Source organism: Amblyomma mixtum, chromosome 6 (assembly GCF_055824585.1).
Source record: "Amblyomma mixtum isolate Tamu chromosome 6, ASM5582458v1, whole genome shotgun sequence".
NCBI classification, from domain to species: Eukaryota; Metazoa; Arthropoda; class Arachnida; order Ixodida; family Ixodidae; genus Amblyomma; species Amblyomma mixtum.
Genome location: NC_143017.1, coordinates 132,113,588 through 132,135,466, shown reverse-complemented (window position 1 = coordinate 132,135,466; position 21,879 = coordinate 132,113,588). Strand labels below are relative to the sequence as shown.

General features: G+C 46.6%; 1 protein-coding gene across 3 annotated transcripts; it reads right to left on the bottom strand.

The window, feature by feature from the left end:
• Positions 1–1,031: 1,031 nt before the first annotated feature.
• Abi (tyrosine kinase Abl) lies at positions 1,032–21,725 on the bottom strand. 3 transcript variants are annotated; one of them, XM_089549197.1, is made up of 8 exons: positions 21,571–21,725; positions 20,972–21,111; positions 17,579–17,980; positions 16,305–16,491; positions 14,789–14,956; positions 11,912–12,304; positions 6,532–6,675; positions 1,032–2,249 (listed from the first exon to the last, which is right to left on the bottom strand). In XM_089549197.1, the coding sequence occupies exons 2-8, from the start codon at positions 21,098–21,100 to the stop codon at positions 2,086–2,088; spliced, it is 1,587 nt and encodes a 528-aa protein (XP_089405323.1). In that variant the 5' UTR covers positions 21,101–21,111; positions 21,571–21,725; the 3' UTR covers positions 1,032–2,085. The 3 variants fall into 3 exon arrangements, with proteins under 3 accessions (XP_089405323.1, XP_089405325.1, XP_089405324.1); XM_089549199.1 differs by having other exon boundaries at positions 6,532–6,597; XM_089549198.1 differs by having other exon boundaries at positions 14,810–14,956.
• Between the last annotated feature and the right edge of the window lie 154 nt (positions 21,726–21,879).

Here is a 21,879-nt window from a genome sequence, read left to right as displayed (position 1 = left end):
GATTTAAGGGTTGAATTTGCAAAGTGGTTACAGACTGCTGACAACATGAGGCAATTGAAAAGGGAAATTCTCTGCAATGAGCTCTGTAAATTAGGTCTGATTAACTCATACCACCGCTAATTCTTTCAACTCTGCACATTTCACTGGGATAGACTGTGATGCAGAAACTGATCTCAATCCTGCTGCCAGGTGAATTATAAGTAGGGGTGTGCGAATATTCGAAATTTTCGAATATAATTCGAATATTAGATTTTTGCTATTCGTATTCGATTCGAAGTCTAAGTATTCGTGTCGTTTCGATTATTCGATCCCATGCGAATATTCGTATTTATCCGAATATTTTATTGCGAGCACCTGCGTACATTTCGGTGCGCAAGTCCAATCGACATAGACATAACAACATGGCGACGTCCAGAGCCATGCGTAATGTTGGGACATGCCGTAGCTGACTGTGCTTGTGAGCTTCATTGTGGCTATACCTGCGAAGCTGGTATAGTCAAAGCTATGCACGAAGTACCTCGCAATATCTGCCACTTCAGTGCCAAGTGAGAGGGAATTATCTGTGGCTGGAGAAGTCAGCTAGAAGGGAACGACTCCTGCCGGACCATGTGGTTTTCCTTCACAACAACCTTTAATGTTCATCCCAGCAACGCGCTTTTGTAGTCATGGCATGCTAGATTCAATCAGTGCTGTGTACTAGCCATTTTCTGTGAAAATTCCACTCTTCTAAGAATAACGTTCTAGACTTCGATACTTTCTGTGCAGCCACACACACCTTTTGTGTTCATTTACTTATTGATAGTTGAGCTGTGATGTTCTTGGATGCTCAAATAAATGTTTTGCAGTGGTTAAATGCGTCTTTCCTTGATTATTCGATATTCGATTCGATATTCGGAACTAAGTATTCGTATTCGATTCGTATTCGAAAAATTTGATATTCGCACACCCCTAATTATAAGTAAACTTACCTTATTTTCACAGGCCTGCCTATTCATAGCTGTGGTATTCTGAGCACTGAAACATGCCATGGATTACCAAAAACAAGTTTATTGTAATAACAGTGAAATAGAACACTACATTTGCATCGGGTTAAGCAAGTGCAATAAATGCCTGGTTTTCAGAGCCAGAACCTTGCTTGCATCAAGTCCCCTTGCTACCCCATACTTTCAATCCATTTGTTCCAGACTCTCACAAAGGCTACAAGGAGGAGTAATTTGATTAATTGCTTTAAAAACACATACCTAACATGCAATTCTAAAATGCTAAACATAGTTGTGAAGAAAATCACTGGAATGCTTGCTAACACATATCAATAAAATAGGGCACCTAGATACAACCAAGTCAGCAGACAACAGCAACTGCAGTTACTCAGTTACTAAGATTGGCATTGAGTAAAAACAAGGACAAGACCATTTAACATCATCCTGTTCGTCATCCTTCAAGTAAAAAACTTAGAAGTGCACACAACAGTAAATAAGACAAACTGAACCTTCCACGTGGCTACTTCAATAAGAAACAATTGATTTGCTCACAACTTGGCACTCTAAACGCATCGATAGTTCATTTTTCAAAGTGTTCATTCAAGGCTTTGTTTCCAACTCAGCAAGACGAAACACAATGAAATGAGAGGCGTAATCACGGCTAATGCACCGAAATCATCTGACCAACAATTCCTGAGGCTAGCTATTTTAGACGTCATAAAGGGAGCACATCATGGCTAGGCTGGACAAAATTTCATTCATAAGGAATTATGTACACAGAAGCATTCAGACAAGTTTGTTCAGTATAAATTATCTTCTCTATTCAGAATAGGCAATTTCATTCAAGGCATCGTAAAAGAACCTCAAATTTTTTCAATCTTGCTACAGCATTCGTATATAGCATATATCTGTGTAAATCTTGCCGTGGCACGTAGTGCACATGCAATGAAAAAAAGACTACACACTCTCCCTTAGAAGCGAAGCTTCATCAAGATTAAATACGGCACATTACAAGTTGAGTCCACCAAAGCCCAGGAACAACATACGCAGCTGTCAAGGTCTACGTAAGAGGTGGCAACAGCAGCAGAACATTTCCCTGCTTTGTTCACATGCAGGGCTCCACGTAATTTCCTGGAAAGAGGCCTGTCACTCCGTTCATGACACCTTCGTACCAGCCGTCATCATTCTTCTTGATGACGTAGATGACAGAGTTCTCGGAAAAGGACAGCTCGTCATCCTTGTCAGCTTCATAGTCATATATGGCAACCACTGAAAGTAGGTAAAAACAACAACAACAAAAATTTAGGACAAGCACAGATCCCGTATTGCAGATTCAGTGCATAACTGCAGTGCAACGGCAAACTTGTTTTCCAGCTGTTCCAAGAAGATTACGCAACAGGCATTGCAAAATGTTTAATGTGGTCCCCGTAACATCACAAAAACACAGCTTCAGTGTGACAAAGTGAAACTTGTGCTGACAATTCTTTAGCAGAACAAGGCAAGACTGGAAACTCGAAAAGTGCAGTAATTCAAATTGCACACACAAAGCATGATGAACAAAGCACAGTTTCAGTCACCTTTTCCGCGAACCACAGCATTATTTCATTCATGTGATTGCATTACTGTAACTGCTGGGTGTTTCCAAATGACAAGCAGCAAAATCGTAAGCAACTGGTGATAAGCTATCCATCAAATCGATTTCAATGCAAAGGTGAGTACAGTCAAATCCACTTATAACAATACTGAAGTGCCATGGAAATACCATTGTTATAACCAATAATTGGTATAACAGGGTTGTGCCGAAAATACCATAGAACACATGCAAAAGCTGACAGTGCCGCAACTGACCATTGTTAAATCCGATATATTGTTATAACCGGTATTGTTATAAGTGGGTTTGACTGTATATGCACGCTGAAACAGGCTGAATTTTTACGCAAGTTTGACATACACCTGAATGATGTTCTCTTCCAGTTAACAAAAAAAAAAAAAAAACACTAGATGAAAAAGATCGATCATGTGCATTGCCTTGAAGAGCCAAAAGGTTAATGTAAAAGTAGTAATGGATTTATCAATTTTGATGAATCAGTGTTTAAATGTAGAAGTGATTGTTCACAAAGCTGTCAAAGATACTTTTTTTGCTGCTCGCTGAACAAATCGCAATGCAAGACACCAAGATTGCCCTTGAGCCTTCTGTCTTAACCTAACGTGGTACTCTAATGAAGTAATCTAAAATCGGGTAGCCGTAGGCTTGCATGCCAACTTAGTGCTCTAACAGGCTAGTTTATTGCTCTTATGGGGAACAGCGCAACAAAGGCAGGACAACAGAAGACAAGCGCTGACTAGCAACTGATTTTATTGAAAGGCAGAACGTGGAATATATGCAGGAAGAAATAACATGACATAGTTTCATTTGACTAGGTTTTTTTGTTATTTTTTCCTGCATATATTCCACGTTCTGCCTTTCAATAAAATCAGTTGCTAGTAAGAGCTTGTTTTCTGTGTCCCGCCTTTGTTGCGCTGTTCCCCATAAGATGAATACTTACCAACTCGCCCAAATTTCAGCTTTACTCAATGTAGTTTACTGCTCACTGGCCTTTTCTGGCTGGCTCCTTCTTTGGATTTAGCGCTATCTGTAGAACCCTGATAGGCAAAGAGTTAGTTCTGCTGCTCCCATACAAATACCCTGAAGTAACTGCAAATTCAATCTTGTTTGGTAGTCACTTTTGAAAAAGACTATCACTTACAAAACAAAGCCAAATTCCAGTAAGTTGCCAACCAATTAAAGCCCATGAGAGCTTTTCCAATACTAGACACGGCTAAACTTTCACACTGGTCTTACAACATGTGTATTTCCTAAAAAAAAAAAAAAAGATAGGCATAAAAATTGTAATTTTAATATTTAAAGCTACTGTTTCCTCCACAAAGGGATTGTAGTAGCTTTGCTGGCAAAATACAGTCACCGACTGATTTTTCAGACTCCAAAAATTTGGACACGCTCGATTATTCAGACTGCTTCGTGGCACCGCCACTCTCCCCATAAACCGTAATGTATAACAACTGCCGAAAGTTCGGACATCTTGCAGCCTCTAGTTTGATTTTCCGGACACTCCCTGAGCCAACTCGACCGGCAGCACTTGGCCCACCGGTGCTGACCGACGCGCGGTTCACTTTGCTCAACGCCATTTTTGTTTTGAACTGAGCCTCCTTGCTGCCCCGCGAGGTGGCGCTACTGCACATTCCCGCTCATCATCATCGTTTCCGCGTGGTTCAGTAGAGCGACACACCAGTTCCAGCCACAGCTTAGTAAGCCATCTCAAGGCAATCCAGCAGCCGCTTTGTTTGTTTATCCGCGTTCCGCGTCCATCGCTGGTGCTCGGCCACGTTTTTAGTTTGTGCCGTTTGAGCGACTGGTGCCTGTGTGACTGTGCGGAGGTGGTTTGAGTAGAGATTGCGTTGGTTCAATGTGGCATACGAAAACATCGCGTCAAGAGTCTAATGGCGCCGACAGTGCCCGCGCAGTCTACGCCGGTGAAAGCCAGCAAGCGTGTTAAATATACCACAATGTCAATGGCAAAAAAGATCGCCATTGTGCAACAAGTCCAGAGCGGTCGGTCTCAAAGTGAAGTTGCCCGAGAATTCAGTGTTTCGAAGCAGACGGTCTCGGATTACATCTGCAACAAGGCAAAGATTCCCGGCGAAGCGACGAAGTCTTCCTCCAGCTTGGAAAGGAAAAATTTTAGAGACGGCAGCCACCCGAAGCAAGAAGCTCTCCACATGCGGTTGTGTGCCACGGCCGCCAAGCGGATTCCTGTCTCGGGAGACCTCCTGAAGCAGAAGGCAGAAACGCTCGCTCTCTGGATGAACATAGAGGGCTTCATGTTCAGTGACGGGTGGCTCCGCAATTTAAAAAAAACGGCACGACCTCGCTTTCAAGAGGATGTGTGGCGAGAGTGGTGCCGTTGACCGGACCCTTGTAGCAAATTATCGCTCGGACACTCTGGAGTCGCTGTTGCGCCACTTTTCACCGGACGATGTTTTTAACTGCGACGAGACAGCTCTCTTCTATAAAATGCTACCCGCAAAGACCCTTTCTGTGTAGGGCAATCCTTGTCACGGCGGGAAGCACAGTAAAGAGCGCGTCACCGTAATGGTAGGCAGCAACATGTCGGGGATGGAGAAGCTTCCGCTTCTGGTGATAGGAAAATCGAAAAACCCGAGGTGTTTCAAGGGTGTGAAGTCGCTGCCCGTGTGGTATGCAGCCAACGCAAAAGCATGGATCACGCAGCAGCTTTTCAGTGAGTACATCCGCAAACTCGACCGGAAGTTTAAGTCGCAAAACCAGAAGGCACTACTCTTTGTAGACAATTGCGGTGCACATGGGCACATCCACGGTCTCGAGTCCATCAACTTGGAATTCCTGCCGCACAACACCACGAGTATTCTCCAGCCCATGGACCAGGGTGTCATAAAAAATTTGAAGGCCCTGTACAGGACACACCTCTTGAGCCGCATGATCCTCTGCGTCGACGCCGGCACGCAGTACGCGGTTAGCCTTCTGTCGGCAATAGACATGCTTGCAGATGCCTGGAACGCGATGACCCCTGTCACTCTGCAGAACTGCTTTCGGCACGCTGGATTTGTCAGACCTGATGAAGCGGATGCCGTGGCGCCCCAGGATCTGTCGCCGTCCGATGTGCTCCCTACTGACACCGAAGATGCTCTTCGGGACCTGCGCAGTGGTGGCATGCGATTCCGGACACCGTTTCATTTCACACCTTCTCAGATGCTGACAGTGCTGTGCTGACATGCGCAGAACTCGACGACGACGAGATCATTCGTCAGGTTTCTGCTGCCCCGCCGAACGATGATGACTCTGAGTCTGAAGATGACGCACCAAGTGCGCCGCTGTCGTCGCACGTGGAGCTTGTACAAGCAGTGACTGTGCTTTCAGCCGCTTATAGTGACCGCACGACCCTCTCCGAGATTCAGGCTGATCTCATCGCACGCAAACAGAACAGGGTACAACGGTGCATTCACGATTTCTTCAAGCCTACTGCCGAGACCGGATAAGTGCATGTAAATAAACGATTTCTTTCTCTCTCTCTTTTTTTTTTTCTTAACGTTTTTTCGGACACCTGTTTATTCGGACATTTCCGCGGTCCCCGTGAGGTCCGAATAAACGGTCGGCACTTTAGCCGCACTGGCGCTGACATGCTCCAGCCCCACTGAACAGGTTCCTGCTTTTGCCATCGCCTCGCTGCTTTGCGAATCCACTACAGATGCCGTGTCGGACCTTGGGCGCATGCGCTGTTCCAGCCACAGCCGGACTGTAGGAGCGACGAGTATATGCACCACCAACTTGATGTATTCGACTATAACTGGCACACGCTTGCCCATCGAGAACGTTGCTGTACACATGCGCATTAACTGTTTGCCCACACCCTCCATCTTCCGGCATACCCAAAACTTTTGCACGAAATGACGAAAGCCAAGCCCCGAAGAAACAAATCACACGGCACTGCAATGAGGAAAGCGAGGGATGACGTACCTTTCTCCAGGTAGGTCTTGGGCACCATGTCACGCTGGGAGTCTGGCCTCTGGTGCTGCCCGTAGGCTGGTGAGGAAGGCGGAACGTAATTACCGGGGTACAACAGGGGCTCGGGAGGTGGTGGAGGGGGGAGCGGAGGTGACACTGCATAACAACAACATATGCAGAGCACTCTGCTCATTTTGGGGCCCAGGCTGCATGCACACTGCACACTACACAGTCTCTGCTCCTGCACTGTTCGCATGCTGGCAGGGGGTGGGGAAGTGGGGCTGGAAGCCGGTGAACGTAGCACTCTAACTCTTTTCTTCAACAATTGGAGCACACAGTGCCTTTATACGGAGTTTATACGGCGTTTTCCTTTCAAAAGCAGCCAAGTACCGTGCAGTCCCACTGCCGTGCAAGGTGTGATCGTCTTGGTTTTGATACCATGGGCGCCTTTCAGTACAAGTCTGATAGCGATAGCGCTGAACAATAGCCAGTCTGCAACCGCACACTTCATTTTTAAATTGTTTAGATCCGCATATTATGTGAGGCGGAAAATTGACGAGCTAAAATCTGGAAGAAACTTTGCATGATACTCGGGTTTCTAAGGAAAATTAAAACAAAGGGAAACGGCAGAAAAAAAGACAATGCAGTGTGTTTTGTCGCCTGCTACTATGCATCCCGACATGCAAATACATGTTTCAGTATAGCGTTCGTGTTAGAAAGGTACATGTTCTCGAAACCAGACGTTAGGCCAACAGATGAAACTAGCAAATAAGTCTACCTTCCCAAAAAACTACCCTGAACAATACTCTCACACAAAAGTAAACAAGTATGTTTCAATTATAAGAACACGTTCCTGCTCATAAACACAGGAATGATAAAGGAAGGAAGCATGGAAAGTGCAATCAAACACTCCTCATCAGTGAAGAGAAAACCCTTATTACCAATCGGGAATTCATCAGTGTGAACGATCATAATCCAAACCAAACAACAACCTAACGCCCGCAAATATGTGGAATACACAGAGTGAATTGGCATAACGTCCAAGCCGAACAGCATAATGACTCAATATTAGAAGGGATCTCAGCTTGCTTAGAGAAAAAAAAATTTAAAAATGTAGGCTTCCCGGATAAAGGAAGGGGTGGTGGTCGGGGGCATTGATGAGAGTAAGGATGGATGCCTTATTCACAGCAATATGTTGCCTTTGAGTTATTCTTAACCAAGGACATTTCAAGCACATGCTGGCACTGCCATGCACTAGGAAGTAGCCTATGGCGACAATGGAAAACACGTGCACTCTACATACTCCATGCAGGAGGCAACACTGACACTGCAACCACTTGAACCATGATCACACAGACCTAATTAGGCACATACACTCAAAGGGAAAGGGGTCTCCATAAATCTGACCACACCAAAGAATACACTGACTAAGTGCATACACATTGTCAAAAGTTCACGGGCCACTCTGCTGGTCACTGGAGTGACTACCGCAATGCGCAATGGTTCTGTAAGAAGCTCCACGCAGTAGCTTGGCATCTTTCAGTGTCTGAGACGTAGCTTGTCTACTGTCCTTTTCTTTTTATCCAATGCCCGTTTTGTTTTTTCTGCATGATTTGTTTTTGCATTTTTTGCATTATTAACACACAAACCTCTCACAGAATGCCCCAGCAGAGTTGCAAGTTTATTCACACAATCACTAGAGAAGCCCCACTAATGGCCAGTCTAAGATGAAATGGCCCAAGTACTTTTGACAAACATCATCCACCACATAAATGTACTGTGTATAATTGACAGTTCTGCCAACTTGACATGAACTGCAGCATGAAATAAACGCAGACAGCACAACTACCATCATATGCATTATTTGAAGGATATCACTTGTCAATGTATCAATGCCGTTATGTGATCTTATGTGACACGAATAGGGATCACACAGTCTGAATAGCCCAATATCTTCAGGAGCATTCATTGGCCACTGAAGGTAAAATGCATGAAGTGCAATAAAATGAAATTCACTTCTAAAGAGATAAAGCTATGAGATGCAGCTTGATAGTCTGACTGAGCTGAACATTGAGAACAAACTACCGTATTTACACGATTGTAAGTCGACTCGAATGTAAGTCGACCCCCCCCACATCACAATTGTGAAAAAAAAAAAAACGAAGTCATTTAAACTTGGCCTTTATTAGTAGAACTAGAACGCGACAGTACTATCCTGTGGCCTCCGCTGATCACCAGCCGCTATCGGCTGCCGCACGCGGGAGTGCCCGTGGGCACATTCCAAAACAAAAATGTCTTAGTCACTGGGCTACTCGTCCACACTTGCGCCATCGTCCTCGCTAGCGCTGCCGTCGTCATGTCGTCATCGCTGCTGCAGTCCCACAGCTTGTCGTTCTAACATCGTCATGCAGTGAAATCCTGCACTTCGCAAAAAGCCACATCATGACATCGCGAGGAACAGCTGAAAATTTTGCCTCGTTGTAGCTGCCACTCCTGTATCACTCAGTGCGAAGGTCGAACTTGCGGCCCGGCGCGCAGTTCGTTTCTTCGGCATAAAGAATGACAGACATCTTGAATGTAGCCGCGAACGAGCGCCGGTCGCTTATCACACCTGGAGCACAAATGACGAATGACGAAGCACTACATTAAAAACTTGTGAAACGCGCCCGGCAGTAGTCGAATGCGTCAGAGCCAGAGAGAAATTACGCGCGAGCGGCGTCGGCTCTTCCGTCGGCTACCGACACTCCCTGGTGCCGCTGCGGTTCGGAGGGGGGTGCCGCCACGATTGGAACAGCAGCCCTTCCATCAACTACCGACGCTCCCTTCGGCGCCGAGTGCGCGGTTGAAAGTAAACAAAAAGAAAAATTAAGAGTAGAACGCGAAGGCGTTATCGGGCCGCCGCCGCTTATCAGCATACGCAATCTGCGGCCACGCGTGGGGAGTGGGTTGGTGCTGGTTTGCTGCTTATCAACAGCCACCATCAGCGGGCCGCCTCGCGCGGGGCGGGGATGCCGATTCCGCGCGTTGACATAGCTGCTCAAGGCAAGAACGATGCGACGGAGCCGCGCAGCAAAAAATGCAACCACGCTTGTCTCGTTTGTCTCGCCTTTATTTATAGTGTGATGCTTTGGTTTCGATTGTAAGTCGACCCCCCCACTTCGGATTTTCAAATTTTGAAAAATGGGTCGACTTACAATCGTGTAAATACGGTATTCACCGCACCAAATCTACCGTATACAGTCGACGACCGATTTTTCGGACTCTCTAGGGACCGCTAAAACGACCGCAAAATCGGGCAGTCCGGAAAATCGAATTTCACCGAAAAAAAGCACAAGCTTATTACTAGTATGTCGGAGAAAGTGACCAATTGTATTGCACACATTCTACAGCTCCTCATGACTATATTTCGCCGCGCGACATACCGTATAAACGCGTATAAGGACTGCACTTTTTTTTTTTTTTTTGCAGATTCGAGGGCCAATTTTTGGGGTGCGGCCCATACACGCGATGTGCGGAAAAAATTGTTTTTTTTAAGCAAAAACATACCAACCAGGGAATGAGCGACATTTATTCTACGTTCAATCGTCACTCGCAGAGTATTTCGACTCTTGAGCTGGTGCTGTGCTCTGGTGCATGCTCATCCCAAAAGAAGCCGCACAGCATGTCCGCTGTCAACGCGTAGCCGTTGTTCCAAAATTTCATCACATAGAGGAGCAGCTCTTCTTCCAGTTCAGGAAACTCGCACAGCTTGCCTCGGATTTGCAGCTTTTTGCAGCTTGCGTTTCTCTTTTGGTTGCACCATCATCGGACGCACTTCTCGGCCACGTCGAATTTCCTGCCCGCCGCACGTTTACCATGTTTGAGAGCTAACTCCCAGCCGTGTAGCTTAAGGTGCATGCCCATCGCGCTAAACTGCGAAGCTCGGCAGCAGCACGTGAAAGCACGCGAGCGCAATGTGCCGACTCGCGCAGAATCTCAGCGTCGCAAGTTAAGAGGCTCTCTTTAGCTTGAATTTCGTTTTGTTTGATAAAGTTTTCGATCTCTCTTGCAGTTTGAGTTAATGAGGTTCCACTGTACACCTTATATGGCGGCTTGGGTACTGGCGGCGAGAGTGAACGAGGTCCGAAAAATCGAGTAGTCAGTTGCGGTGCGTCCGAAATTTCAAGCGCTCTTACACATTGGCTCTATGGGCCATGTCGCGGTGCCGCGAAAAAGTCCGAAAAATCAGGCGTCCGAATTTTCAGTCGACTGTAAACGCGTGTAAGGGCCGCACCCGTGTATGGGCCGCACCCCATTTTCCCGAAGGAGATGTTTAAAAAAAAAATAAATCTGTGTATAAATAAATAAATCTGAACTTTCCAAGACCCAGGTGGGAATAGTCTTCTAAATGCACGCGCCGTGGGCTCCGCGATCAGCTCCGGCTGCAAGCATAAGCGCGCTTGATCGCGGAGGCCACGTACACGCACAGGAGCTTCGAAGTGCCGTCCATGGATGGAGCCCGAGGCCGCGGTCATCATCATCATCATCAGCGAAAACTTTTTTCTCTGCCGCGACCTCCTGCCATCCACATTGACATCAGCATCGCCAGCTCCAGCCTTTTGTTGTTTTTGTGGCGTGTTTAGCGTGCTCGCCGTAGTTGTGGTGGTCGTAGCTTTCGCGTGCTGCCGCCGAGCTTAGCAGTTCTAGCGCGATGGGCAAGCACCTTAATAGCTACACGGCTGGGAGTTAGCTCGAATACGCAAGCATGCGGCGGGCAGGAAATTCGACGCGGCCGAGGAGTGCATCCGATGATGGTGCAACCAAAAGGATGCATTGAGAAACACAAGCTGCAAAAAGCCCGCTTTCCGAGGCAAGCCGTGCGAGTTTCCCAAACTGGAAGAAGAGCTGCTCTCTTATGTGATGGAAGTGGGGAACAACGGCTACGCGTTGACAGCGGACGTGCTGCGCGGCTTCTTTTGGGATGAGCGTGCACTTGAGCACAGCACCAGCTCAGAGTCGAAATACTCGGCGAGTGACGATTGGACGCAGAATAAATGGCATTCATTCCCTGATTGGTGTGTTTTTGCTAAAAAAAAATTTTTTTTTTGCGCAAATCGCGTGTATGGGCTGCACCCCGAAAATTTACCCTCGAATCTGGAAAAAAAAAAGTGCGGCCCTTACACGCGTTTATACGGTACATTATAGCAAGTAACTAAGCGTGCAGAGAAGACCAAGGTCCTCAGCGGCATAGAAAAATAATTAGCAAGATGCCGCACTATCGGCTCCATAAGTTAAGCCGCACTATCGGCTCCATAAGTTAAGCCCACTGCAGAACAAAAGGCCTGCCCCAGTGACCTCCTATTTCGTCCTCCGTCGGCTACCAGACACTGCACTTCGCGTCCACTGTGCTTACCGTTCCCATGACGGTCGTAGTCGGACGGTGGCACAATGCTGCCGCCAGATATCAGGTGTGGGGGTGGGGGCTCGGGCAGCCTGTCAGTGAGGCTCGTGCTCATGGGGTCGCTGGGCGGGGGAGGGGGCTGGTGGGGCCCCATGGTGCCGTAGTGCTGGCTCTGCACCATCGAGCTGGGGACCATGGAGGTGGGCACTTTGGCCACTGGGCCCATGGCACCCATTGACATGGCCACCCCCGGGGGAACAGTGGCTGCCATGCTCTGGGCAGCCATGGGGTGTGTGGCCATCGAGTTCTGGGAGATGCCAACCTGCATGACGGGGTGCTGCTGCTGCTGCTGCGATGGTACCGTGTGGCTGGGGTTCATGGTGTGGTGGGGCATCGAGTGGTGGCCTGGGATAGAATTCCAGAGTCATAGTAGCACAAGCAAGCACTTTTCATGCACAGAGGAGTTCTCAAACTGGGTTCCACAGTGCGCTTTTTTGGGTTCCCTGAGCAGCTAAGTCCATGGATGCTTCAATCCTTTAACCACTTTATTTTGGGACAAAGGTACTGTACTTGATTATAGTAGCCCATTTTACGATAGAGTAGTCGGTCATTATTCATTGATTTGAGGCAATTTCTGAGGGTCCGTGAGTTTGCAAGCTCCTTTTTACACTAATATCAGGCTGGAAGGGGTGAAAGCCATGACATATGGGGTCCCCTTAGCATCCTTTAAAAGCCGTTTTGGTTCCCCGAGGCAAAAAAAGAAAAGGCAATATTGAGCCAGCATCCACCCTGTTTAACAAGTACTTTGTGTAGGGGTTCACTTTTAAGACACTCCTAGAACCCGTATGCTGGACATGATTCACAAGAAACTGGTTTCTATCTCCCCTTGGAGTTAATCCACAGTACAACGAACTCTGCTGCCATGTGGAGCAAGAAGTCCAAACCTGAACAACTGACCCACCTAAGAAATGAAATGTAATGTGCCAACTGCAGAAGCATGGTGGTCAAAACAACCCACTCATAAAGAAACGTTTAATACCAAACGAAAATGAGCACATGTTCCTAGTCTATCATGAACACCCCAGCAAGTTTACTTGTTTGTTTTGCAACATCATTGTTGCCACTGAGCTAAAATGATGCAAGCATAGGCTTTCAACATGAAATAAGATTGTGTCACTGTTTTCTTTCAAACGGCCAGCCTAAGTAGTTTGAGCATCCACCTCACAAGCGGGAGGTGGTACCATCATGAGCAATACGAGCATAAACACAGGAGGGCGTGCCAGATAGCCTCGAGCCCTACTTGTAGAGATACATGGCGGCCGTTTTAAGAGATGAAATGGAAAGAGAGGTGCGTTCTTCCATTTCACAAAAGCCGACAATGCCGCAAAGCCCTTTCCACAATGCTGCGAAAAGTGGCCGCTGTGCGTCACCACAAGGAAGGTTTGAGGCTATCTGCCACACACTCCCGTGTTCCTGCTCAAGACAGTACCAGCCAAGAAATGTACCGTATTTTCCGGTGCATAAGACGCACCCTTGTATAAGACGCACCCGCCATATATGAAAGCTCACATTGAAAAAGTTGGTATATAAGACGCACCCGTGTATAAGACGCACCCCAATTTACCCACTTAGTCTAGTGAGGGTTAATTAAACACGCTTGCTGGACCATCACGAAGTGAACCATGGATAGACTCATCTGATCGCATAAAAGCTCCGTAGCTCCGTAGGCCCGCAGCCCGATTTCCGTTTTCGGTAGCATACTCGACCGCAGATAATTTGAACTTTGCGGTGTAGCTCTTGCGCAACTTCGGTGGCATACTGTAGTAAGACCGAGCACCACAGGTGTAGGTAGTGGAAAACAAACGCCGAAGTCACCAACACAGACGTAATACGTACACGGTTGCGAAGTTGCAAAGAATGACTAAAAAAGAACGCCGGCTTGGCTTGAATGGCGAGAAGTGCGACTGTCGCCATCTTTTGGAATTTCACATTACTTTTGCTTGCGCCTCCGAAACGACCGCGTGTTTGCGATTCTGGAAGTCGTCATCCCCGCCGTTTCATGATAAAGTTCACCCAAAAAAAGTTGCGCACAGCGGTCCCCGTATTGAAGTATTAACCGTGTTACTACCGCATCATTGGTAGTGATATTTTTTCGGTGAAAAAAGCTTGAGCATGAACTTGAGTAATTTCTGAACTCGCAAAAAAAAAAAAACGAAAAATTCGCATATGAGACGCACCCTTGTATAGGACGCACCAGCAAGATTTTTAACCGCGTCTTATACACCGGAAAATACGGTAGGAGCCGGAAAGTGCGTGTCAGAAAAAAAAACATTTACAATGCGGCCTGCAATTTTGTTTTTTTCATTTTACTTCTAGTAAGAGAACATGCTTCTCTGGAATCTGCATGGCTTTGTGCCTCTCGCGATCGTTCGCGCGCACAGAAAGTTCTAAAGTGGCCAAGCGCCGATGGAATTCCGCTTTGGCCACACCACCATTATGCATGCAATAAATATAGGCTGTCAAAATGACGGCACGGGATGAACCACCATCGCGAGGCGACATTCTTGACGAAAAATACAGGAAAGCTGCCACAGTTGGGTCGCAACAACAGAGTTTGTATTGCATGGGTTTCTATAGGAGCTCGGACGGGACCGGAACACGAAAACGTGACAGCCGGGAAAACACAGCACCCGGGAACGCAACAGTGGGGTTCAACTGTATTCTTTTTTTTCTTTGCAACACCGAGCAGAGGATTCTTTAAATACACTATGAAGTGGTGCAATAGAGAAAAATTTTTAAACGAACTGGTTGAAAAAAATTTTATGCAAACACCCTGAAATCGCCTGCTTTCCCACGGTAAGAAAAGAGTTAAGCCACGATGATCCTTGCCTCTTGACATAGAGAGCTCACCCATGGTATGCTGGCTCATAGGGTGCACCATGCCCACTTGAGGCTGGCTGGCCAATGCAGGTGGTGGGGTCATTTGGGATGGGGGCAGAGAACCCTGGTGGCTGGACCCATGGTGGCCATGCGCTGGCAGTGTCGAGTAGCCGCTTCCTGTGGAGAGACCGACCATGAAGCAAAAAGAAACAGTCCACTGCCAAACTGAGGCCATTAGCAGCATCTCCTTAAGAATGCCTGCCTTTAAGGACCAGTTTTAAGTTAGGTCATTAGGCATGATGCTGAAAGGACAGCATGGTGCAAGACACCAGAAAATGCATCACTCATGATGTAACCCCCAACAGATGCAGGTTCGATCCCTCATCTTCCAGTCCTCATCTTCCATTACTTAAATAATGCCATTCTCATAAGCAGTAAAAAAATAAAAGCAGCCTCATAGAACTTTAAAGAACACAAACCGCTAGCTTCTACAGAAATCAAGCAGCGGAACAAAAGTAAAATTGTCTTACATTTCTTACAGCTGGAGTCAAGAGACATATCGAATTCAACACTCTTTTCTCTAAGCTTATAGCAGAGTAATTAGTGTGCCTATTGCTCCTGTCAAACATTCATCTCTCGGAGAAAATGTCAAACATCAGACTCAAGGAATTATCCAAATTATCTAGATAAGCTATTTATGCTGGTTTTGTGTCAGTATTGTCAGCTAACCCATAAGGCCCAAGGGGCATTAGTGTTTTGTGCATGCACACTGGGACCGCACATGGGTTTCGAGGAACGCTGTTAAAAGAGGAGTCTGGATTAATCTGAATCACTTGGGGTAATTTGTGCCGCCACCGCACAGCACATGGGTGGGCGTTTTTGCATTTCACCTCCACCCACCATGGTCATCGCGGTTGAGATTCTATCCTCTGACCTTGGGATCAGCTTACATTAAGGCAAACTGCTGCCTCACATCAGCCACGTAGCAACAAAGAAATGGCTACCTCCATAAGATTCTCATAGGCTTAGGTTGTGGGGAAACTGGCGACAAGGCACTTCATCCACCGCAGGAATGCTGGGAAGTGGACACTTCATATTTGGCCCAGTAAGTGTTTAAAAAAAAAAGGTCGTGTCGCAATACAATTTTTCTCTGAGGCAAACCTCAAGGAAATGTTTTACTAACTTCCACATGAGCCCAATGTCAACCATTCACTAACAGTAAACTTGTAGCAAAAGGGGAAAAAAAAGTATGTTTTAATTAATTCAACCAGCACAGCGTGGAGAACACTACAGTGCAGATACGATTCCGTCACAGAATCCACATTTTCCGCCCAACGTTAGTCAAGCCAAATACGAATGTTCACTCCCTGGCATTACCACAGTGGATGAAGTGCTCAAGACACTCTCGTAGACAGTGGTGTCTCTTCTCCCTCTGGGTGAATTGAGAGAAACTAAGGGACACCTCAGACTCTAAAATCAGACAAAACTTCCAATGCAAGCAAAACATGCAGAGCATCCAACTAACCTCTGCGAGGATGGCCAATGGGATAGTTGGCAGCATAGTTGCTAGGCACCTGTGGCGGAGCGATTGGCGGGGCAGGTGTGCGGTACTCCCGGGAGCCACGTGTCAGAGAGCCCACTGTGACTCCCCGATTGGCCTGAGGCGGCGTGGGCGGCTTCGTTGTGGGCGCTGGTCCCGCATTCATCAAAGCCTATCAGAGCAACACATGCAGAGACCATTGCTCTTCAATGTTGCACATTCCCAGACCATTATCGGGCTGGGCCTCTGAAAAACTCTCACGAACTCTCAAATACACACAAAACTCGCGAGTCTGAGCAAGTTCAACTACATGCAAGTCTGAGCAAGCTCAGGCAAATATGAGCCATGTCAATGAGCCTACAGGACGCGGAGAGTACAAAGCAGTACAAAGTAAAGCATTGCTTAAGTCTATAGAATTCTGAAGTTTGTCTAAGGCTGAGTATTGTCCAAGGCGTGTGTTTGACTGCATTACTTTACAAAATGCCCATTAGAAGTGGTTCTTCATCGTTGAAATCATAAAAAAAAACTTCATAGGTGCAACACCTGGCAGGAACGCAAAAAGTTACAAGGTGGCACAAGGTGGCTCCAGGCTTTGAATAAACAAAACTCTGCAGCTGCACACAACTTTTCAAGGGTGACAAACCTGAAGACTACAAGTACTGAAAGCAGTGAGCGGCAGTAAATAAATGTCGTCAACCAAACATCTACATGAATGCACTTCAAGCGCTTCTGCGTTCAGATTTTGTTCATTTTGAATGATACGAATTTCATATGATGCCAATGTTTTTTGCCAACCTGTGAAATTCATTACATTAAGGTTCTACTGCACAACAAATCCCAGGCCAACGTTAACAGCATGCACCTTTTGACAAATGGCTGTGTCAGCCTGAGAGCAATGGACAAGCTCCTACCCATCTGCAATAGCTGCACAGCAGCAAGCAGCAGCCATCAGTTTGTCGCTGTGTGGCCCTGCACCTAATGCAATGCAGCTACAGGTACTCTGGTAGGGAAAGACTGACAACAGCCACTACATAAAGGAACGAATGTTGAGCTGTTGCTGCCCAACAGCTACATATGTACTTGAATGCAAGTTGTCACGCCATGTCGCTACAATGACTTCACAGCACTGCAACAAACCAACTTCTGCACAATAGCCAATGCAAAAATTTCTTTCATGCACAGAATTCAGTGTCGGGCTTCTCATCGTGTATGCTCAAGATAATGCCCCCAATTCTGGCTGGTCCACGCTAAGAACTAACCTGAGAGGAAGGGATGCGACGAGCCTTGTTGGCGCCGCCATTGCCAGCCGAAGAGGTGCGCAACCCGTGGCCCACTTCATCCAGCACCGTGTAGTCTATGGGGCGCCTGATGTACTTGACGGGACGCTCCTGGCTGGCGGGCGCCAGTATCTTGTGCTGCCGCAGCGTGCTCTTGTTGGCCGTGAGCACCCCAATCTCTCGTCGGGCCACCTTTTCCTTGTGGATCATCACTGTCTGACCAATGTGGTTGATATGCGACTCCATTTCGGAGAGTTGAGCCGTCTGCAGGTCCAGCAGGTGCAGCAAGTTGTAAGCGAGCGTGTTGATCTGGTAGGCGACACTGGCTAGGGACTGAGTCGCATACTTTTTGGTTTCCTCCAGCGCTGCGTGTTTGTTCTCCGACTGCAGGAAGACCAAGCGGCAGTATAGGTCAGGCAAGGACCACAAGGGTACAGGTATGGAAAAGCTTTACTGGCTTAGTCAAGCCAAGGCCAACGGCGCCGCAATTTCCCCTCCAAGTGGAAGAGCGATGGGGGTGTGGCAGCCACGAGACTTGCTGCAGCTGCAACCGTGTGCCGCCTCCATGCCGACCACTGCCTCTGAACGTGTTCTGAAGTTCTCCCAGTAACTTATTACTTTCTACAGATGTCTGGGTTTTTAAATTCATGGCCTGCATTGCCAGCCTGTATGTAACCAAAGTTACTGCTGTACTCGGCCTCCAGGATTTTGTGGTTCCTATCTTCTTTCTCTTTACAGAGCAAATTCATTACATTTTGTCGCAGACTGTCCGGAATTCACTTATTTGACATGACTGTTCTCAATGCTGTTAACATTTCCTTGCTGCTGGGACCTAGTTCACTAAAGGAGCACTAAACAGGATTCTGAACGCATCTTTTTACTCGGCTAACTACGCGCTCCTAGCAATCTTAGAAACTTCGAATTATTGTCCCCTGTGCGGCAGTTTTTCCTATTAAATTGGATCAAATGTCCCGGCTCCTGCCTTTCTATCTTTAACTTACCTCCGAGAGTAGGAGGAATCAACAAAGGTGTGGAGTGCCTTTCAACCAACTGGAAGGGCGCAGAGATGCTATGCAGAATGAAATATGTTGGGGCAGTTATTGTGAAATATATACCTTTCATGGTTTGGTTTAGTTTACGGGGTTTAACGTCCCAAAGCGACTAAGGCTATGAGAGACGCCGTAGTGGAGGGCTCCGGAAATTTCGACCACCTGGGGTTCTTTAACGCACGTGCACTGACATCGCACAGTACACGGGCCTCTAGAATTTCTCCTCCAAAGAAATTCAACCGCCGCGGCCGGGATCGAACCCGCGTCTTTCGGGCCAGCAGCTGAGCACCATAACCACTGAGCCACCGCGGCGGATATATATACCTTTGAGTAAGCGTGAATTCCTGCTTACACCATTAATCTGTATCAAATAACACACACTGAACATATGAGGATCATGCATTTCTAAGGGATGAGGACTACGCTGAGGAAAAACAAGGACGAGCGCTTACTCACAACTGAAGCTTTATTCCAAAAACATGCACATATAAATAGGAAAAACAAAACAAGTCCAGAGCAAGGCTACTATCATAGCATCACGTGTCACCCCCTGTATACCTTATAAAGCATTGCGGCATGTGTGGTATGAACAATAAGAGGATCCAATGCAAACCACTCTGCGACAAAGCAACAATTTTATTCAGGTACAGGGATCAACTCGTGCGTGAGCTCATGGAGGCCTTTGATATGCATAGCAGAGGAGACAAATGTGTGAGTCAGACTTCCGTGCGCTTCTCTGACAGGGAGTTTCAGTTTTTGGCCAACTCACTTGGGTATACAGGGGGTGACGTATGATATTCATGATAATAGCCTTGCTCTGGTCTTTTGTATCTATTATTTATATGTTCATGCTTTCGGAATTAAAACTTCAGTTGCGAGTTGGAGCTCATCCTTGTTTTTTCTCAACTTAGTCTGTGTTTCTGCGCAAACTTTTTCAGCATACCGGTTAACTTGGTAGGAAGAGAGACTGCCAGAGACAACTGGACTGCTACAAACTACAACTACTGTCATTCTTTGCAGCAGCTTTGGTGTGACAAAACTCATGGTAGGACAGGCATATTTAGCATTGCCCTGCCATTTGCTAGTCAATCTAGTTAGCTTAGTTTGTATCGCGACAGCCAAAATAATCCCAGGTCCAAGCCCAAGAGCAGGATGAATTTTTCAACTACAGGGGTTCCAATAAAGCTGTTTAACTTTCCCGTATGGCTGCACTGAGGAGAGTGTTGAAAGTGCACTAAAGAGGATTCTGAGCTCGTCTTTTTACAGCGGGAACTCAATCTGTACTCTCAGAGCATCCTCAGAAACTTGGAATTATTGTCCTGTGAGGCAATTTTCCCTATTAAATGGACTTAAATGTCTCGGCTCCCGCCCTTTTCAATTCACCTCCGAAAAGAGGAGGAGCCAGCCAATGTGTGGGAGTGCCGTTCAGCCAGCCGCGTAGCGGCTTGCCGCTCTGCCATCAGCCGAGTAATCGGCGATCAGAGCGATCGCTGTCATAGCAATCACTCCTCCTCCTCTTTTTGGAGGAGAGTTAAAAAAAAAAGGTGGGAGCCAAGACTTTTAATTCTTTTAATACTGAAACCAGCCAATTTCAGATTCCTATTTAGCGAACCTTTAATAACTCAAAACTTACTTCACCTAGAATGATTTCCCAAAACACATGAAAAAGAATGCAGCAAGTTCACATTACCCTGTATCACAGAGGGCGATGATTTAGCAGAGTTACCACGAAAAACATCTTAGCTGAATTATAGCAAGGTTACAACAGCAGCCACTCCTTCCTAACTGCACAATCACAACACAAAACATTGCATAATTTTGGCTGGTTTGTTTACAGACACGCTGCCACTGGTTCAACAAGAGCACAAGTTTAGACTTCACACAGCTGCAGTGTGATATACTTTCTTGCTCTCCTAAACACAAGCACTGTAGCTGCCATGTTCGGTAAACCCCTTTCGAATGCAAGGACAAGCCACAACGTCCATGTCCACCCTGTTGCTGCCATACTTTTTGTGAGCAAGCACACTCAATGCGATTTCAGGCCACCGACATCTCCCAAGCTGTATATACAAATGCTTCTTGATATCATTCTTGGAATTAGTGCCATTAGAAAAGCTCACTACCTCATCCTCTCTAAACACTGACAAGCTAAACCTCATGTGGTGCCAGTAAAAATCGTAGTACTTCAATCAGATGATACGGTGAACTAATAGCGCACAAACCAGGGTATAAGTGCACTTACAGTGAGGCTATTCGTGCAAGCTCTAATATGCTCTTAAAAACACTTCCACAGTGTATGAGACTGGGAATTGTCCGGAGCCAGTACCTGAAAGTAGTTGGCCTCGCAGTACTCCGCAACCTTCTCAAGATTTGTATGGCTGTCGTGGATGTTCTGCCGCCCATCCGGAATTTCGTGCTGGATGAGCGTCATGAGATCAGCCATGACGGAAGGCATTTTCAGGCCGGCTGGAAAGGCAAAGTCGATCAAATCAAGCGGCACATCCTGACAGAATGCCAACGGCCTTCAATATAAAGTTAAGCGAAGGTAATACTAGTATATATGAATGTTAAATGAGGTAAGTGCAGTTCTGTTTAGGTCGGGCGGTATGCCGGAAATATGCAAAACCGTTACAAAGCTATAGCATCTGGACTCGAATTCTCGCCCCTATCATCTAAGTACTGGAGAACCGCTTTTCAAACTAAGCCACGCTGAACGCGTCCACATCAGAAAACGGCACTGAGGTATGCGCCATCATAAATAAGTAGACAATGAGCACTGTGATCCGACACAACGAAGAGCAAACAAGTGACGCTGTCACGAACCCGCGAGCTGCGTTAGGCTTACAATGCGTCAAAACGAGACACAAGTAGCGCCGTACGCAAGAAGGTAAGCGTAACTCTGAAGTGAAAATCTTGTCTTCTCACCGTCGTTACCGGATCAGCAGGTACAGAGCAGGAATTATTCCTGCTGCACTTAATGAACTTCGGTTTAGTTGGGTACGCCCAACATTATTAGCTTGCGGTTTCTATCTCCAACTCTAGTCTAAAGTACTAATGTTGACTCGTTTCAGTAACGTCACTCAGCGTCTCTCAAGCATAGAGTTAATACAAACTCTCAAGATTCTTTAATAGTAAGTGAAAATTTTCATCCCAAAATTTCACATATCGCCGTTTTTCATATTAAAATTGATGTTTCGTATTTTTCAAGAGTTTTCCTGCAGCACTATGCCCAAA